General features: G+C 41.0%; 1 protein-coding gene across 1 annotated transcript in view; it reads left to right on the forward strand.

The window, feature by feature from the left end:
- Window positions 1-16315, forward strand: part of ZNF292 (zinc finger protein 292) — a 55635-nt gene that overhangs the window by 18719 nt on the left and 20601 nt on the right. Inside the window, exons 2-4 of the mRNA XM_071548716.1 lie at window positions 7111-7265; window positions 7747-7825; window positions 9105-9240. Coding sequence (XP_071404817.1) covers window positions 7111-7265; window positions 7747-7825; window positions 9105-9240 — 370 coding nt within the window. The remainder of the gene's footprint in view (window positions 1-7110; window positions 7266-7746; window positions 7826-9104; window positions 9241-16315) is intronic.

Raw genomic sequence — 16315 nt, forward strand, 5'->3', positions numbered from 1 at the left:
GTGGAGTTATTGTTATTTCTTTTTACATTTGTGTATATTGCATTTTGTTTTTAATTTTCCCTCTTTTGTGTAATTAGAAACCAGTTAAGTTTGAGGGGTTTTTCCTTCCTTTTCCCTTGGCAGGAAGAGGAGGAAGGCTGCACTGCTGTGACTGAATACTTGGCATTTGCCAAGGTTTCAAACCAAAACAGGTGAACGGCATCCTTTGCATCTTTCTGCATGATGATGCCAAACCCAGGTTCCCAAATTCATTTTCATTTCCTTGTGATCCATCTAATGACACAAGCTGTGGATGTCTCTGGTCATTAGAACCTGCCTTCTTCATGGGGGAGGATCTTAAGCCAGGAGAAATGTTCTTTAAATCATGTGTGTGGTTCATACAGGAGACCTGCTTCATGATTTTCTGAAGTTACCCTCTTTCTTGACTGGACCCCTCGCTTTCCTTTGAAATTTCTGTTGATGCGAGAAGAATTGCAGGCATTCTTTACCAGCTTTGAATAAAGCTTGCCCTATTTTCTTGAGTCAGACCCTTTGATGGTTCCTTTGAAAGCAGCTGCTCTTTTGGATCAGTTGATTGTTGACAGGTACTGGAGGAATGAGGGGCGGGGATGTGCTAGCCGGGGAGCGCTGCCTTTGTGGGAATGCTTTAAGTGAACCTGAAGCACCAGAGTGATCTCTGAGCAGCTCCTGCACTTGCCTATTTGCATAGAGTGCTGTCATGGCTTTGCTGCCTCTGCCACTGGAGTTTATTTCACAGAGGGAGTTCCTGCAGCCACGCTGTGTGCAACTCCTAAAGACTCATCTCCACGTAACTTGATTGTATCCATCTTGTTGCTTGGACTTTTCTCCTGTGTGGACCTGCTTGAGGAGAGTCACTGAAATAGAGGTTTTGCTGGTTACTGAAGTGGTTTGGGAAGTGCAGCTTATCTCTGTCACTTTCCCAAGTGTCATCTTCTTACAGTCTTTTGGATTTAGAAGGGAATGAAAATGAGAGTCCTGATTCCGAGAAAAGGCTGAAATGAATGCTGCTAAGAGAAAAGTTTTATCTTTTAGCAGAAGGTATTTGTTTGCTGTGCAGGGGGAGTGAAGCAGTGGGTACTGCTGAAAGTTCACTTCCAGCTTTTGGTAGGAATTTGGGGGATTTTATACAATGTTAGGATGAGGTGACAACATTTTATATGCATATTCATAACAGGTGGGGTGAAGGCAGAGTTAGAGGAGGAGCCTTGCTTGAATCTTCTTTTAGGGGATGTATTGTAGGGTCGTTCTGGTGTCTTCAGCGTCACTAGGGGTCTTCCTCATCTTCCTCGCTTTGAACTTTTCGACTTTCTTTTTTCTCTTGACTCATGGTGCTTGGCATCGGGGAGTTTTCTGATTCATGTTCTCCTGAAGTGAACATCTTATCAATCTGTGACTAAAAGGATGTTTTAAGTACATTTTGACATACATTTCTAGGATAGAACAAGTTATCTGGTATTTAGATAAGGCTGATGGTACTACCCACATGGAATGTGAGTTTCACAGTTTCTCAATTAACTCGTTAAAGCGGAGTGCCTGTTTCACTTCCATCCTTATGTAAATTTAAATGTGTGCCCTTATCCAGGTATGTACAGGGTAAGAATCTGCTCTTGAGAGGTGAAGAAACATGCAGATGTGGCTCATATATGTGTAACTTCAGTTAATGGTAAATTTAATAGTAAATAATGCTGCCTTTCAGTATAAAACACTGCTTTGGTGATGCAGGGCTAGTGTCAACAACAGAGGTTGTTCAGTATAACTTTGGAAAGTAGCAAAGCATCCTCTGGTGGTTGCGCTGCTACAGCAACATTCTTGCAAGGCCTTTGATGAACTATTGAAAGGGATGAAATGTATTGTTTGAATATTACCTGTGGCTAAATATTTTCCACAGTTTAAATCACAGATATAATACGTATTTATTTTTAATGTGCAGATCAAGATGGTTCCATTTTTGGAAGATTCTTGACTGTGTAAGCTGCTGCTAAAATAAAATGCCCATTTCAGTCTCACAGAGGAACAAAACTTAGCTATGCTCTGTCTGAATGCAGTACTTGGCTTGATTAACAAGCCTGTCCTGACGAGGGAGATAAATAACTTAATGAGGCCCAGGGCTGGGGGTAGAATTCTTCCTTTTTATGGTTGCAAGCAGAGCACAACAATGATTCATTAAGCAAAGTAGAATGAATTTGATTTTCTTTGTACAGTGGCAGTGCTGTGTAGTCTACGGACATCCAGACAAGGAAATCTGTCATACTAACGGGTATTTCTGAAGGGTGTGGTGGGTGTAAGTGCTTATTATAGTTCATGTAATAGCTTGGAAGTGGCTGATCTATATATATGATATGAAAATAGCACTATTTAATGCTGAAATTAGTGCCACTGTGTTACAGTACAAACTTCTCTACTTGCTTTATACAACATGTTTACCACTTTTAAAAGATTGTAGTAACGGGTCATCAGCACCCCAAATACTTTTTGTTAAATGATGGATTCTGAGAATTTGCCAATCTGTTGATTATGTCTGGTTTGTTTTATTACTACTAAACTCAATATTTTAAAAATTAAATTTTATTTGCTTCCAATTTATTCTTTAACCTGGATTTGGAATGTAATGGTCTTCATTGATCTGACATCCATTCTGTTTTTGTAATTCTTCTCCCATCCGATTTTCTGGTGTTAGTGACCACATGGTATTTCTGTAAAGTTACAAATTATCTGGGAGAATTCCAGCTGGATTCTGTCATAATGGGCCAGCAGTCTTCAGTATCCTCCCTTGTGCAGATCAGATGGTGACACTGCCTACCTGGAGGATTTTTAGCATGCTGACTACTTACCTGTAAGGTCTGTCTCTCCTACCCCATGAAACTTGAGATCATCTGATGTGGATGTCACAGGTCTCCCTGGTCACTTGTTAGGAATCGTTATCTGTCTACTGAGGCTGTTGGTTTCTTCTTCAGGTTCTTGTTGTTGCTGTCTTTGCAACACTGGGTGAGAATCCTCTTGATATTCTTCAGTCAGGCTTCTCAGATAACCAGTTGCTTGGTTACATCTCTCTGTCTCCCCTTTTCTCATCCCCTTCTTTTCCCCTAACACTCAGACACTTCCAGGATATGTTGTCCTGGCTTGGTAGCTAAGCTTGAAATGTCCTTCACTTGCTAAGTCTTGCATTAATCTTGTTACTTGCTCTGGTCTTTTGAAGTGGAGAGTAGTAAAGGTAGGTGGGCTACATTCAGTATAGATTTATGTCAGATCTCTTACAGGTTAACCTGGTGTTTCAAGTATTAAACAGGATTCATGACTTCTTAGATCGGTTTCCTAAACATCAACTTATCTTACTTAGGCAGATTTGGCTGTTTGGCTGCCGGACCATTTGTAACAAGTTTGGACAATCTGGATGAAAGGTGGGTAGAACTGAATGGTAGTTTATGCAAAGTCTTACTGCCTTGGGCTGATATGTTAACTACCACTTGGGGAGTGAGTTACTGCGTTTGGTTTGGGTTTTTTTATATGTATTTAGTCTAAAAAGAGAAATATGTTGTTTCAAATTAATCAGAAAGGAAAGTAATCAGTGATGACAGTGTTAGTTTTAACTATTTATCTTCAGTTATGAAGCTGAATGTCTGAGCTGGGGAGCATTCCAAACTAACACAAAGAATTTTCCCAGCATATCTACAGATCAATATGAACAGTAAGCTCTGCTGAATTTCTGATTACCATGTTGGTCCCTCTTTTATTCAGAGCACCAGTAACTTGTTTTTACATTTCTCCTTTATAGGGAGAATTGTTTCTTTTAAGCAAGTGTGAAGTTGGTTAAGCTGTAACACTCATGTAACAAAAAGCAGTTGTGTGTTGTTTTCTCCAGTGCAAAAATAAAAGTCATACCCAGGCACTTAGAAGAAGAAAAAGTTTTTTCGATAGGGAAAAGGGAGGGTTTCTTCTGCAAGTCTGTGGTATTCATGTAAACCTGAAGCTTGTCCTATTCACTGTTTTAATGTGAGTACTTCTATCAGCTGGACAAGGGGAAGAAGTTGTTGCCTGTGCTGTCCAAAACGTTGCTTCAAGACCCCAAAAGTGAAGGATGTAAAGTGTACTTTTGTGGACTGCTTTTTGTTCAGCTTTGCTGGTTTGCCCTTGGCATCCTTAAACGTGTCACAAATGACAACTCAGTAATGGAAATGACAGTACTTCTGGTTATGTGAGTATTAGGACAAAGGGAGGCTCTTGCTGGAGTTTCTTTCAAGATTCTTTGAAGCCAACTGCTTTGTTCTGATCTGATTATTCTAGTGCATAGATGAAAATTGCCAAGTGGTGCTGAAATATGTGTTTGCTAATACTGTTATCTTGTTCATCCAGTTCACCTTTGTTATTTCTTTCATGATTCAGCTCTGTTTTGCTCTTCCTTGATTTCTTTGCCATGCTCTGTGGTGCTATTTTGCTGCTGTTAGGAGAGCATCATATTGAGTGTTAAACAGAGGGATATCCCAGTCAGGTTCAAGGTTCCAGTAGGAAGCACTTGATGCTGTAGAAGCACCTTCTGCTGCAGGAGAGAGGTGAAGTCTGTGACTTCTTTTAAGGTGACTGTGCATTAAAATCTCCTTTAAAACCAAACTAGGCTTTAGTGCAGCAGTTTGATAAAACCTGTATATTTCTTATCTGTTACGTCCTTGAATGAGATACCTTTGGTCTGTGTTCAGGCTGAGTTATACATAACTTGGTGGTGGTATTGTTACTGCAAATGACCACAGGAAACAGTTTGGTAGAGTTGACATTTTTTATTGAGAGGGTTTATTTTGGGTGTTGCCGTGTTAAGTATGTTCTTAATAGTACCAGTGGCTAACTCAGTACAGATGGGGTGGTGCTGGATTTAGCTTAAGCTAAGCTTAGTGCAGTTTGGGACAGGAATAAACCTAGTTTTGTTTGGTCTTGTATTTTTTTTCATGTGACTGACTTGCCTTTTTGGAATGGTTTAGTTTTCTTACTTTCCAATACATAAACTTTCTCCAAATACAATTTTATCATTTGAGTTCCATTGTATCCCAGACAGAGGAAGTTCTTTTACTTTTTTGCATTTGCATATTAACAATTAAAATTTTGGCATTTGGTGTTACAGTGATTTGAGAACCACTTTGTTCCATTTTTTTGTTCAGGTATGTGGGGGGACTCCATAGCAGAAGAGCTTTCTTTTTTAGAGGGCTCTGATTTTCCTTACCAGAACAAACCTTGTCAGAATCGAACCACTGTTGTCAAAATTCTTTTAATTACAGCTGACCGTAATAAAAAGGAGAACTGTGACTTTTGCTGAATGGCCTTGACAGTGTGAGCCATGTAACTTGCTTTCACACTGACAAACCTGATTTCCTTCTGTGATGAAATAGCTGGTTCTGTGGATGAGGGGATAAGCAGCAGATGATACTGACTTGGTGGGAGCAAGCGAGGGAAGGGAGGTCAGAGAGGCTGCTGACAGAGATGTCAGCATTCTGGGGGGGAATGGGCTGGCACACAGTTCAGTCCAGGCGAGCACAGAGCCCTGCAGGTGGCAGAGAGGAGCCCCATGGACCAGGGCAGGCTGAGGACCAGCTCAGGACACCAACCCATCTGCCCTCCTGAGCAGCCTCCAGTGTGCCCTTCTAGCACAGCACCAGCTCTACCTCAGCTGTGCCAGCACCAGTTGGCAGAGATTAATCTCTCCATTGAGAACCTGTGGGACTGCATCTAGGTACTGGTGGAGGAAAATCCTGATGAATTATAGTCACTCTCAGAAACAGGTTGCCCGCAAAGGATGTAGAGGTCTCTGTCCTTCAGGATACTCTCAGCTCCATCAGACATTCCTCCAAAGAATATATTCTAATGGCCCTGCTTTCAGCAGGATGTCAGACAGACAAAATTGCTCTTACTCTCAGCTTTCTGCCTCTTATACCTCTTACGAACCAAACAGAAAAGTTGATCATCTTAGTATGACAGGTTGCTTGAAACCTGCTGTAGTGTAGATTTAGTTTGCAATCTATTAAGCTACCCTAGGGTTGAGAGCAGACATCCAAGGTGGGGGGATATGGCTTGGATGTTGACATGAGAACCTTACTATCTACTCTGCTGTAATGTGTGTCTAGGGTGGTCCCGTGGTGTAAAGGAGAGCACTCTGGACTCCAAATCCCAAGGACCTGAGTTCAAGTCTCAGTGGGGACCGTCCCCTGGCAGTTCAATGCCTCCCTGCCATCCCATCCCATCACATCTCGGATGCTCAGCAGGGTCAGCCCCAGTCAGTACCGGGTGCTGTGACAGTCCCGAGGACTGCCCTGTCACTGTCCAAGCTTGCTTGGCCGTGGCAGATGGACCTCAGGACTTAAACGGTGGGGCCAGTTCTGTGCACGCTGTGCCTCACCTAAAACATCCACTGTGCGGGCTGGAAGGGCACACCCACGTGGGGAGAGCCCTTCCCAAATCTGCGTTTGCCAAGTCTGGCCATACATACATTCAATGTGTGTCTGAGTCCCCTGGCCTTCACTGAAACGAGTGGAAGCTTTTTGTACATTGGGGGTGTTCGTAGGTATTCATTTGGCAAGTAGGGAAACAACTTTTTGACTAACGAGTTCTTGGTGTGTAAATGGTGTCTTTAAAATGCATAGTTTTTAGTCTTTTCAGGGCCATGTAAAAAGCAATATACTGAAGATGCTTGTATCAGCAAGGCTTGTATCAGCAAGGCTGGACCTTTCAAATTCACTTGCTTTAGAAACTGAACTGTAGAGGTGAACATCTAAAAACTGAGTTTTTAGTCTCTTAATTATGATATGGTCTTCAGGCTTCTATGCTTGGAAAATATGAATGTAAAATGAATCATATGATGATACCACAGGGAGGAAGTGTAAATCATAACATTTTTATATGAACAGAGAATGACTGTGTGTGGAGTCTTAAGTTCCAGTTGTTCATGAAACAATAAATTTTAAGGAAAAAAGGCATGCTTTGAGAACATGCAATTCATATTAGGGAGATAGCTGTAATCATTGAGGAGGGTAGTGAACTAGTGAGGAATATAAAATTTAAAACTTACATTTCTTCCTGAATTTTGGATTGTTTTTTTCTTTTCCTAAACAGACTCTGTTGGAATATGCAGAAAAGTGGAAAACATCAGAAGACCCTCTGCCTCTGCTGGAGGTGTACACGGTGGCCATCCGAAGTTATGTTAAAGCACGACCTTATCTTACCTCGGAGTGTGAAAATGTAGCCTTTGTGCTTGAACGTTTAGCACTGTGAGTGTGTGTTCCTTGTTACTAAAGCCAACCTGTATGGTATTGACTTTTCACTGCCTAAATGCTTTCCTAGTCTGGTTCTGCAAAGGTTGGGAAGCGCCTTCCCCACAGTGGATGCTGCATGTGAAAGAGAGTATCTTTAGTTGTTGGAAAAGAGGCAGGAAGGACGCCTGATCTAGGGCAAGCCAACATTCCTGGCTTGAAACACTTTGCTGCTATTGATCTGCATGCAATCTGGAAGTGCATCGATTTATACAGGCTTTTACAGGGTTGCATTTGATGATACCTTTTTTTTAACAGTGCCTTTTAGAGAGTTTGCTTTTACAATTTCTGCAGGGGTATCTATGACCTCCTTTTCTTCATGCATTCAAGGAAAGCAAACTGTTTTGTGACTGATGTTGGGTATCAGAATAAAGAATTGTTGATTATATGTTTTAAATGTCAAAAATTGCCTCAGATAATTCTCCCATTTGACTTCCAGAAGCTGTATTGAACTTCTACTTTGTCTGCCTCTGGATTTACCGGAGAATAAGTGGGAAGAATTTCAGGCTTTTGTACAGGTGAGTTTGATTCATGAAATGAAGACTTAATCCTTTTCAGAATGGTTTGGAAACCCAGGAATATTGAGTATGTAGCATGTCTGTAATTACTGAAGGTTATATCATTCATCTGCATGCAGCAGCTGTGTAGAAAAAAAATAGACATGTTATTGAAAGAAAATTTGTGTTTTAAAATATATTTCTTTATTAATGTCCTTAGAAATGAAATATCATATAAGTAATTCTTTATGTGGTTGAACACTTGAAACTTATGAATGAAAGGCCTGTTGATACTGCAGGATTGGTAGATCTCACACGGGGTACCAGCTGCTTAAGGTTAGAGCTCTGCTTTAAAGGAGGGTGTTGAATAAGTTCTGCTCCTTAGGATTTATCAGAAATAAGTAGTGGGAGGTCTTGCCTGTGATTTAGGGAAAAAACCCTGGGGATTGAGGGGGAGGAAAGAATAATACTGAAAAAGACCAGATACTTCAGGATTCTCAGCCTAAATAACCTAGGAAGATGCAAGGCTGACTATTTTAGAGTGAGTTTTGACTAGCAACTGCCTGATGTAAATCAGTTTTGAAGAGACGTGTTTGCTGAGGTGTTCACAGCCTTCAAGCATGTGGAAAAGTCATAGAAAGCAAAAATAAAGATATGAGCCCCTTCTTGTGGTGGGTTTTTTTAAGGACCAGCATAAGTTGTGCATTGCTACTTAAGCCACAGATTTTTGCTGGTACTTATCTTGCTCCCAAGTGTCCATCTGCTTCCAGACTTATACTAGTGTATAAATACAGTGGAAAATAGTTATAATTGATTTTAAGACTCCAGCCTGCTTTCATCTTACTTGCACAGAACCATGGAGTGAGGTCTTACAGCTAAAATCTTTTGCAATTACAAAAATATTTTTCAGTGTCTCCAGCATGTAGAAATTGAGCTCCTAAAGAGTTCGAGAAGAATAAGAGTTTAGGCAGGAAGTACCAGATCAATATGTGGACCAGAGAAATTGTTCATCCATTTTTAAAAGAGAAGCCTATTTCAAAATTTAGTTTCAGAAATTTCAGAAGTAGCCCTGTTAATAAATCTCAAAGTGAGTTTGAGGCACTCAGTTCTTTCAGTTTCTCAGCCTAAATCTTAGAGGCAGAAGTAAAATCTGTATTGGCTGAACCACAGGATGGTTTTGGTATACATTTAAGTCTTTGTCTGGTAAGGGGTTATTTTTTCCAGATAAGGTATAAAGGAGTTTGAAAGACTTAATAATGTGCTTTTTTAACAATACTTTGTTTTCTAAAATACATTTCAGGTGGCTCATAAAAACTTGATGGAAAATGGCAGCCGGGAACTGCACATTTTAACTACACTGACACAAGAAAAGGGAGTGTGGAAGAACCCAGTATTGTGTGCTATTCTTTCCCAGGAACAGCTGGACCCAGATAAAGGTAACATTTAAAACTATGGTTGTGATAAAATATACTTCATTTTTATAATACATTGAAATATTATTGTGATACATGGAAGTTTTTTGTTTCATATAGTTTGTGGTAATTTATAAGCTATGTAAAATAGATATATGTGTAGCATTGTCTGCATTACTAAGACAGTATGTTCATACGAATATACAAATAATGTTGGTATTTTGCATAAAACATAATCATACTTTAAGTTCTCTTGTCATTTTCTTTCCAAGCCATGTGAAGAGAGTTTACATACAGGCTAATTTAAAATGGGATGACTTCAGTACTAGTATACAAAAATTAGTTGACATAATCCAAAAAACTAAAAACTGCACATATATTTTTTTTAATGGGAATGGCATTTACTCAGTTATGAAATGCCAAGAGGGCCCAGAGGTTCATTTAAACCTGAGTTCTGAGAATGGCTAAGAGCAGTTGCATAGAGAAGAGTGTAAGATCAGGAGAGGCTTGCAGTGATACTGCCCTGATACATTATTTCCATTGCTGATGATTGCAACTCAGAAGTGGATCCTCATGTTACTAAGTCTTAGCTGGCTTTTTGATTCTTTGCCTAACTGGTTTTGGAATCTGTATAAAATGTCACGCCTAAGCATCTGTGGCAGAGCTGCACAGTTTCTACATCAAGTAACTAGTTGCTTTTACTGTCTGCCTCCCTTTAACCTGGTGCCTGCTTATTTCATATGATAATCTGTATTTATTAACAAGTAAACTATTCTTGTGTCTTTTAATGACTGCATCATAGGACATGGTTTGTTTGACTGCTGTCATATCTTGCGTTCTCTCTTCTGTAGTGTCTGTTCCATACTATCTTGTAGCTTTACTGTCCCCTTCATCATATGGGGAGCCAAAGGTTTATTCAGCAGTCAGTATGTAGGTGTATTGATTTCCTGCTTCCTTCTGCATTCCTTTTGTAGTATTTCCTAACATTACCCTTGCTTCTTGACTGAGCATTAAACCAATATTTTCTTAAATCAGGACTAAACCAGACATTTTCCTACCTTGAGAACTAGTACTTATCTCAGTGTTAGGATTTTTCCCAATACACTGCCTATTTTTCTGTATGTCCAGTTAGGACATTGTTTCCCCCATGAAAATAATGTTGGCGTTTTTATCAACATTTTAATTTTGTCAGTTTTTGTCAGCATGTTTTGTCACCTTGTTCTCTACTGCCCTTTTCCAAATGTTTATAAAAATGCTGGATGTAGGCAGAGGTCCCTGGTACAGATCCTTAGGAAACCCACTGAGTTTGTGTGGGTTTTTTCTTTTTCTATTAACTAATAATTTATCTGTACAAGGGTCTTCTATATACTACCAAGGAAGGCTGCTATCTTCAGGGATTTGAGGGATTTCTTTTAATGCAGTTAGAAAATCATTTGGATCTCCTTTTATTCATATTGCCACAGCTCCCTTGCATAAGTCCAATAAATACATAATTTGATTTTCTTTTTTTTTTTTTTACAAAAGCATGCTTACTCTTCCATGAGATTTGCATTCTGACACTTCTTTTAATTATTTATTACACATCTAATACAAATTGTGGATTTGTGTGCAGTTTTCAGTCCCCAGGAGTATTCCTTTACTTGCTCCCTATCAGCCACCCTCTAGCCATTGTAACAGTACGGTGCTTGTGAGAGAGGTTTAATTAATATTTTACTTGCCTTATAGTTAAAGCTTTATAAGGACTCCCTCCTAAATTCAGCATTGGGTGAGGCCCACACAGGACAGGAGGATTGTAACCATGGACTTGAGGAGAGCTAACCTTAGCATCTTTAGGGATTTTCTTGGAAGAATCCAATGGGAACAGGTCCTGCAGGGTAAACAGGTCCCATAGAACTGGTTGATATTCAAGGGTCATCTCTTCCAGGCACAAGAACACCCCAATGAGCAAGAAATCAAGCAGAGCAGGCAAGAGACCTGCATGGATGAACAAAGAACTCCTGTCATTACTCAAGCGTAAGGAGGAAATACACAGGAGATGGAAGCAGGGCCAGGCCACTTGGAGTGAATAGAGAGGTTATCGGAATAAGTAAAAATGAGATAAGGAAGGCCAAGGCCCATCTGCAATTAAATCTGTTTAAGGATGTCAAGGACAAGAAGGGCTTTTTCAAATACATCAGTAACAAATGGAAAACAAAGGATAATGTGGGCCCATTACTAAATGGAGGGAGGACCCTGTTAGCAGTTACTGAACACCTTCTTTGCATTGGTCTTCACTGACAAGACCAGCCCTCAGCAATCTCCAGCACGAGAGACCAGTAGAGTGAGTGCCTTCTCAGCAGGTTTGCCGATGACACAAAGCTGGGAGGAGTGGCCAAGACCACAGAGTGCTGTGCTGTCCTTCAGAAGGACCTCAGTTGGCCAGAGAGATGGGCAGAGAAGAACTGTCTGAGATTCATCAAAGGCAAAGGCAGGGTCCTGCATGAGGGGCGTAATAACCCCAGGCACCAGTACAGGCAGGGGGCTGACCTGCATTGCAGCTCTGCAGGGAAGGACCTGGGGGTCCTGGTGGATAATAAGCTGTCCATGTTTCCTTTTGGCCCAGAAGGACAATGGTATCCTGGGGTGCATAGGAAGAGCATTGCCAGCAGGACAAGGAAGGTGATCCTGCCCCTCTGCTCAGCCCTGGTGAGGCCACATCTTGAGTGCTGTGTCCAGCTCTGGACCCCTCAGTACAAGAGAGCTGTGGAGCTCCTGGAGCGGGTCCAGCAGAGAGCCACAGAGAGGATTAAGGGGCTAGAGCATCTCTCTTAGAAGGAAAGGCTGAGAGAGTTGGGCCTGTTCAGCCTTGAGAAGAGACATTTGAGTGGGACCTCATCAATGTCTATAAGTATCTGAAGGGAGGGTATCAAGAAGATGAAGCCAAGCTCTTCTTGGTGGTGCTGAGCAGTAGAGCAAGTGGCAACAGGCAGAAACTGATGCACAGGAAGTTCCTCTTGAATATGAGGAAGAACTTCTTTACTATGCAGGTGATCACACACTGTAACAGTTTGCCCAGAGAGGTTGTGGAGTCTCCCTCACTCGAGATATTCAAGAACTATCTGGACGCAATCCTGTGCCGTGTGCTCTAGGATAACCCTGCTTGAGCAGGGAGGTTGGACCAGAGGACCCACTGTGGTCCCTCCCAACCTTACCTATTCTGTGAGTCTGTAGTGAGTTTCTTTCTGATGACTATTTATTTTATCAGTGTTTTCCTGCAAAGTTTTTTACAGATGTTTCAGGCCTCCTTTTGCTTCTGAATGTTTACTCAAGGATGCTTCTGCCTTGGAGTTGACGGACTCCTGTAACAGATACTATTCTGTCAGTGGCAAGATTGTTGTTACTATATATCCGTATTTTTGCTTCTCAGCTGGCAAGCTGTTTTCTGGCAATTGTCATCCTCTGTAATAATGCATTATTTTGTGTCATCTTCTTGCATATTTGAAGGATATTTTAGTAATACCAAAACTCCATTGTCCAGAGAACTTCCTGGTCTGTAATCCAGCACTCCCACTGTTCTACTGCTTACCCTCTCTCAGGGGACAACTGTCTCTTGGTAGTCTTCAACCTTAACTCCAGTGTAACATTCCTTGGAATGTTCACAACTTTGCTTACAGGACTTTGGTTTTGTTCTTAATGTTGCCTTTACCATTGGCTATTTTAGAAGTTCCCAAGTATTTAAGCAGTCAGCTTGTTACACTTGAATGTTGTCATTTGAAGATTGGATTAACTTGATCTTTGTGTAACAGCTAGCATGAACATGTGTCTGTTGGAGGTGAAATGATGAGTTTGAGATTGGAGGTGTTATTCTGATCATCCTCTTAAGTTTTTGCCTCCTCTATTTCTTTTGGTTATTTCTTCATGTTTATTTTATTTCAGTCTTAGTAGTCTCAACTATGGCCTATTCAGAATCTTTGACATAACTGAGTTTTAGATCAGTGTTTCTCTCTTCTAGAAGGCCTCTGTTGGTGACTCCTGAAGGACAGTTTGCTGCTTTGCATCTCCTGTATGAAGCACAATTAGGTGTCTGTTTCATCTCAGAGACATACCTTGTGAATTACTTTATTTTCAAATTTTACAAACTGAGGACATAGTATAAGATAAGTTCATGTTCTCTGACCACACAGCACAGCTTTTTCATTCTGATGACAGACAAGGAAATGCAGGCTTATCTGAACTGGGTTGTTCTCTTGCTCTCCTAGTTTTGAGAATGGTCTGTTGCCTGGGTTCCACCTAAATATGAGCAGGAACTACTCCCTTCCTAAGCCTGTTATCTGAGTGCCATGTCATTAAGTAATTGCCTCACTCCTGACTGCACTGGGCACAGCTCAGTTTTCTGATGGATGGATGTCTGTAAGGGTCTGTGCACTGAGACGCTCAAAAAAAGTAGAGGATGGATACCCAGTTGTTTGAAGCAGTGTTGAAAACAGCCTGCCTGTCACTGATTTCTTTGCTGATGGGTATTGCTGCATTACTACAAGATGTTGATACAGTGCTATGGCATAAAATAGTAAAGTCTGCCTTGAACTGTACTGCAGGAACTGCATGCATGCAGTAGGTACAGGTTTGTGTTTGTGTGCACACATAAGATCTTTTCACACTGGAAATACTCTGCAGCCACTTGATTTGCCACCTGTTTGGGTGACAAACATTGGCATGGCCCTGGATTTTCAGTGTATATCTGATGACAAAAGTTGGGAAACATGGCTTAAGTTACCAGATTCTGTGCAGTAAATAAAGCAGAATCTTCTTTTGAGAACTATTTAATGCTGATACCCCTCTTGAGTTGTTTCTGGAGAAAATTTCTCTCTCTTCCTCTGCAAGGGAAACATAAGCACTATCATTTGTGACTGAACTTGTTCCCACAATGCTAGTTTATATTGTATGGAATATAAACCAGCGTGGAAATGAATATTTTCGTCCCTGATGAGCTGAGGAATATATTTTTTTCTTGTTTTTGGCTGGTGACTCCAAAGAGAATTTATTTGCCGGAACTGAATTGCCAGTAAGGTCTTTGCTTATCATCTGTGGGCCTCCTGAGTGAACGTTTGCAGCTGATGGCATTGCTTGTGACTGCCATCTGAGAGATTTCCTGAGAAACTCCTTTTGAGCTTCCCAGATCTGTTTGGCATTGTGTCATGGATCAGTCTAGGTTAATTTAAGAGTACCCAGGCAGTCTTCCACTTAAGCAGTTCAGTGCTGAAAGGACAGATTGTTTCCCCAGTTTCTCGTTTCTTCCTGTTTCTTGCCTCTGTCCCTTGCCTATGTCTTTGCCCAGCAGGACCCACAACATGTGACTAAACCTGCAAATTCCTGATTGAAATTCTGGTTACTCAGCATTATTACCTCTTCAAAATGTGCTCAAGATCTGTAAACTGTTTGTTCATGAGAATTTCCTTATTTTTCTGCCTGATCCTGTCTCTTGTGCCTTTAAAGAATGTCTGACAGATTTGGAGTTTGTCCATGTAGCATCGTAGACATTTTAGACTTGAAAGATCACCCCAAATGGCATAATCCCATGGGGTCCCCAGGATAGCAGAGTAACCAGTCTTCTCAAATAACATTTCAGAGATCCCTTGGGAGCATATTGGTAACATTCTTTGCTGTAGGGCACTGCTCTAGCGCTTTCCATCAGCCTCAGATAGTGAGAACATCTACTCTCAGTATCAAAACAGAAAGAAATCTGGAAAGATATCCTACACATATGAAAATAAAATCTCTTATGCCCACCATTAAATCTAAGAAGGCAGTATTAGCTGTGATCACTGACTACTCTGAAAGTAAATGGTTCACCTGCTCTAGCACTCACCAGCTGTTTCCATATTGCTGTCAGACATTGCATTGCGTTTGCAGCTGACTGGACCCGCTACTTCTTCAGGTTTCACCTGTGTGACTACTTTTTCTCTTGACATTGCATATGATGAACAAGTACATGTATTTGGAGAGAGGAATTTTCCACATTTCTCCACTTCATTAACTGGTTAAGCAAGGAAACCTTACTAAGATTGTCTTAATTCTTCACATCAGATCAGGTCTTTTGTCTTACTGGCCTCCTCCTGAACTACCAGATAGCTGGATTTGAGACTAGGACTTACCTTAATCTAGAATTGAAGCTGATTTGAATTCATTACAACCAGAAATTGGGTTTCCTCAAGTTGTGTGGCTGTCTGTCCAGCCTTACATTTTAGTATGCCAAGACTGAAAGTTGAAGTATGCCTAAGTGTTTGGGGTTATGCAAGAGCCTATTCAGTGTTAAAACACTCAACTACTGCTCTTCCATCCTCAATTTCTGTCAGTGTGACTTGAGCTTTTCAGCACAAACCTGTTCTTCCATGCTTGACGTTGTTGTTTTCTTGTAGTGATGGTGTAATCCTTCAAAGCTGCCAGTCGTGTCTCCTCAGCTGGTACTGAGGGTGAATGGAGGAACCGTCTAGAGGAAAAGTATCTCGGATAACCCTACAAAAAGTCAGACTGCCACCTGCTTTTTTGATACCTGATTCTGACTATCCTTAGAGATATAAACCTGGATGTGAAGAGTTAGTTTCCTTAATTTTTCGTAAGTTTAAATGTAGTAGGGAGGCTTCTGAAGAATGTCCCACTGAAAAGAGGATCAGGGATACAACCATCACTATTCAGAGGTTGTCAAGGTAGATAACAGGCAGAATTTAACAGCCAGCATGGAACTATTTTAAGTAATTAGAGCATCCACCACTAGAAGTTGAATGATACCAGCAGCCTCATTTTTGAGAGAAACAAAAACCCCAGTGTTTCCATTCTGGGTGTATTCAAAGCAGCCCTCTGGAACGACTTTTACCCTTTCACCAGACAGTTAACCATCATAGAGGCATCCAGGATTGGTGCTGCATTCAGCACAATGGTGCTGTGTTGTTGTTTGCATTCTGAGTCCCAGCTGCTGGTAATTATGAAAGTGTTGAGTTCAGTTCAGAGTCACCCACAGTGTGAATGTACCTGTGGACTAACACCTGAAGATGACTAAAGGGGTTACCGAGTAGGAACAAATTCTTTGAGATGTGTTGTCCATATGTACATTCACTCACCTCCT

Source organism: Pithys albifrons, chromosome 2, assembly GCF_047495875.1.
Source record: "Pithys albifrons albifrons isolate INPA30051 chromosome 2, PitAlb_v1, whole genome shotgun sequence".
NCBI classification, from domain to species: domain Eukaryota; kingdom Metazoa; phylum Chordata; class Aves; order Passeriformes; family Thamnophilidae; genus Pithys; species Pithys albifrons.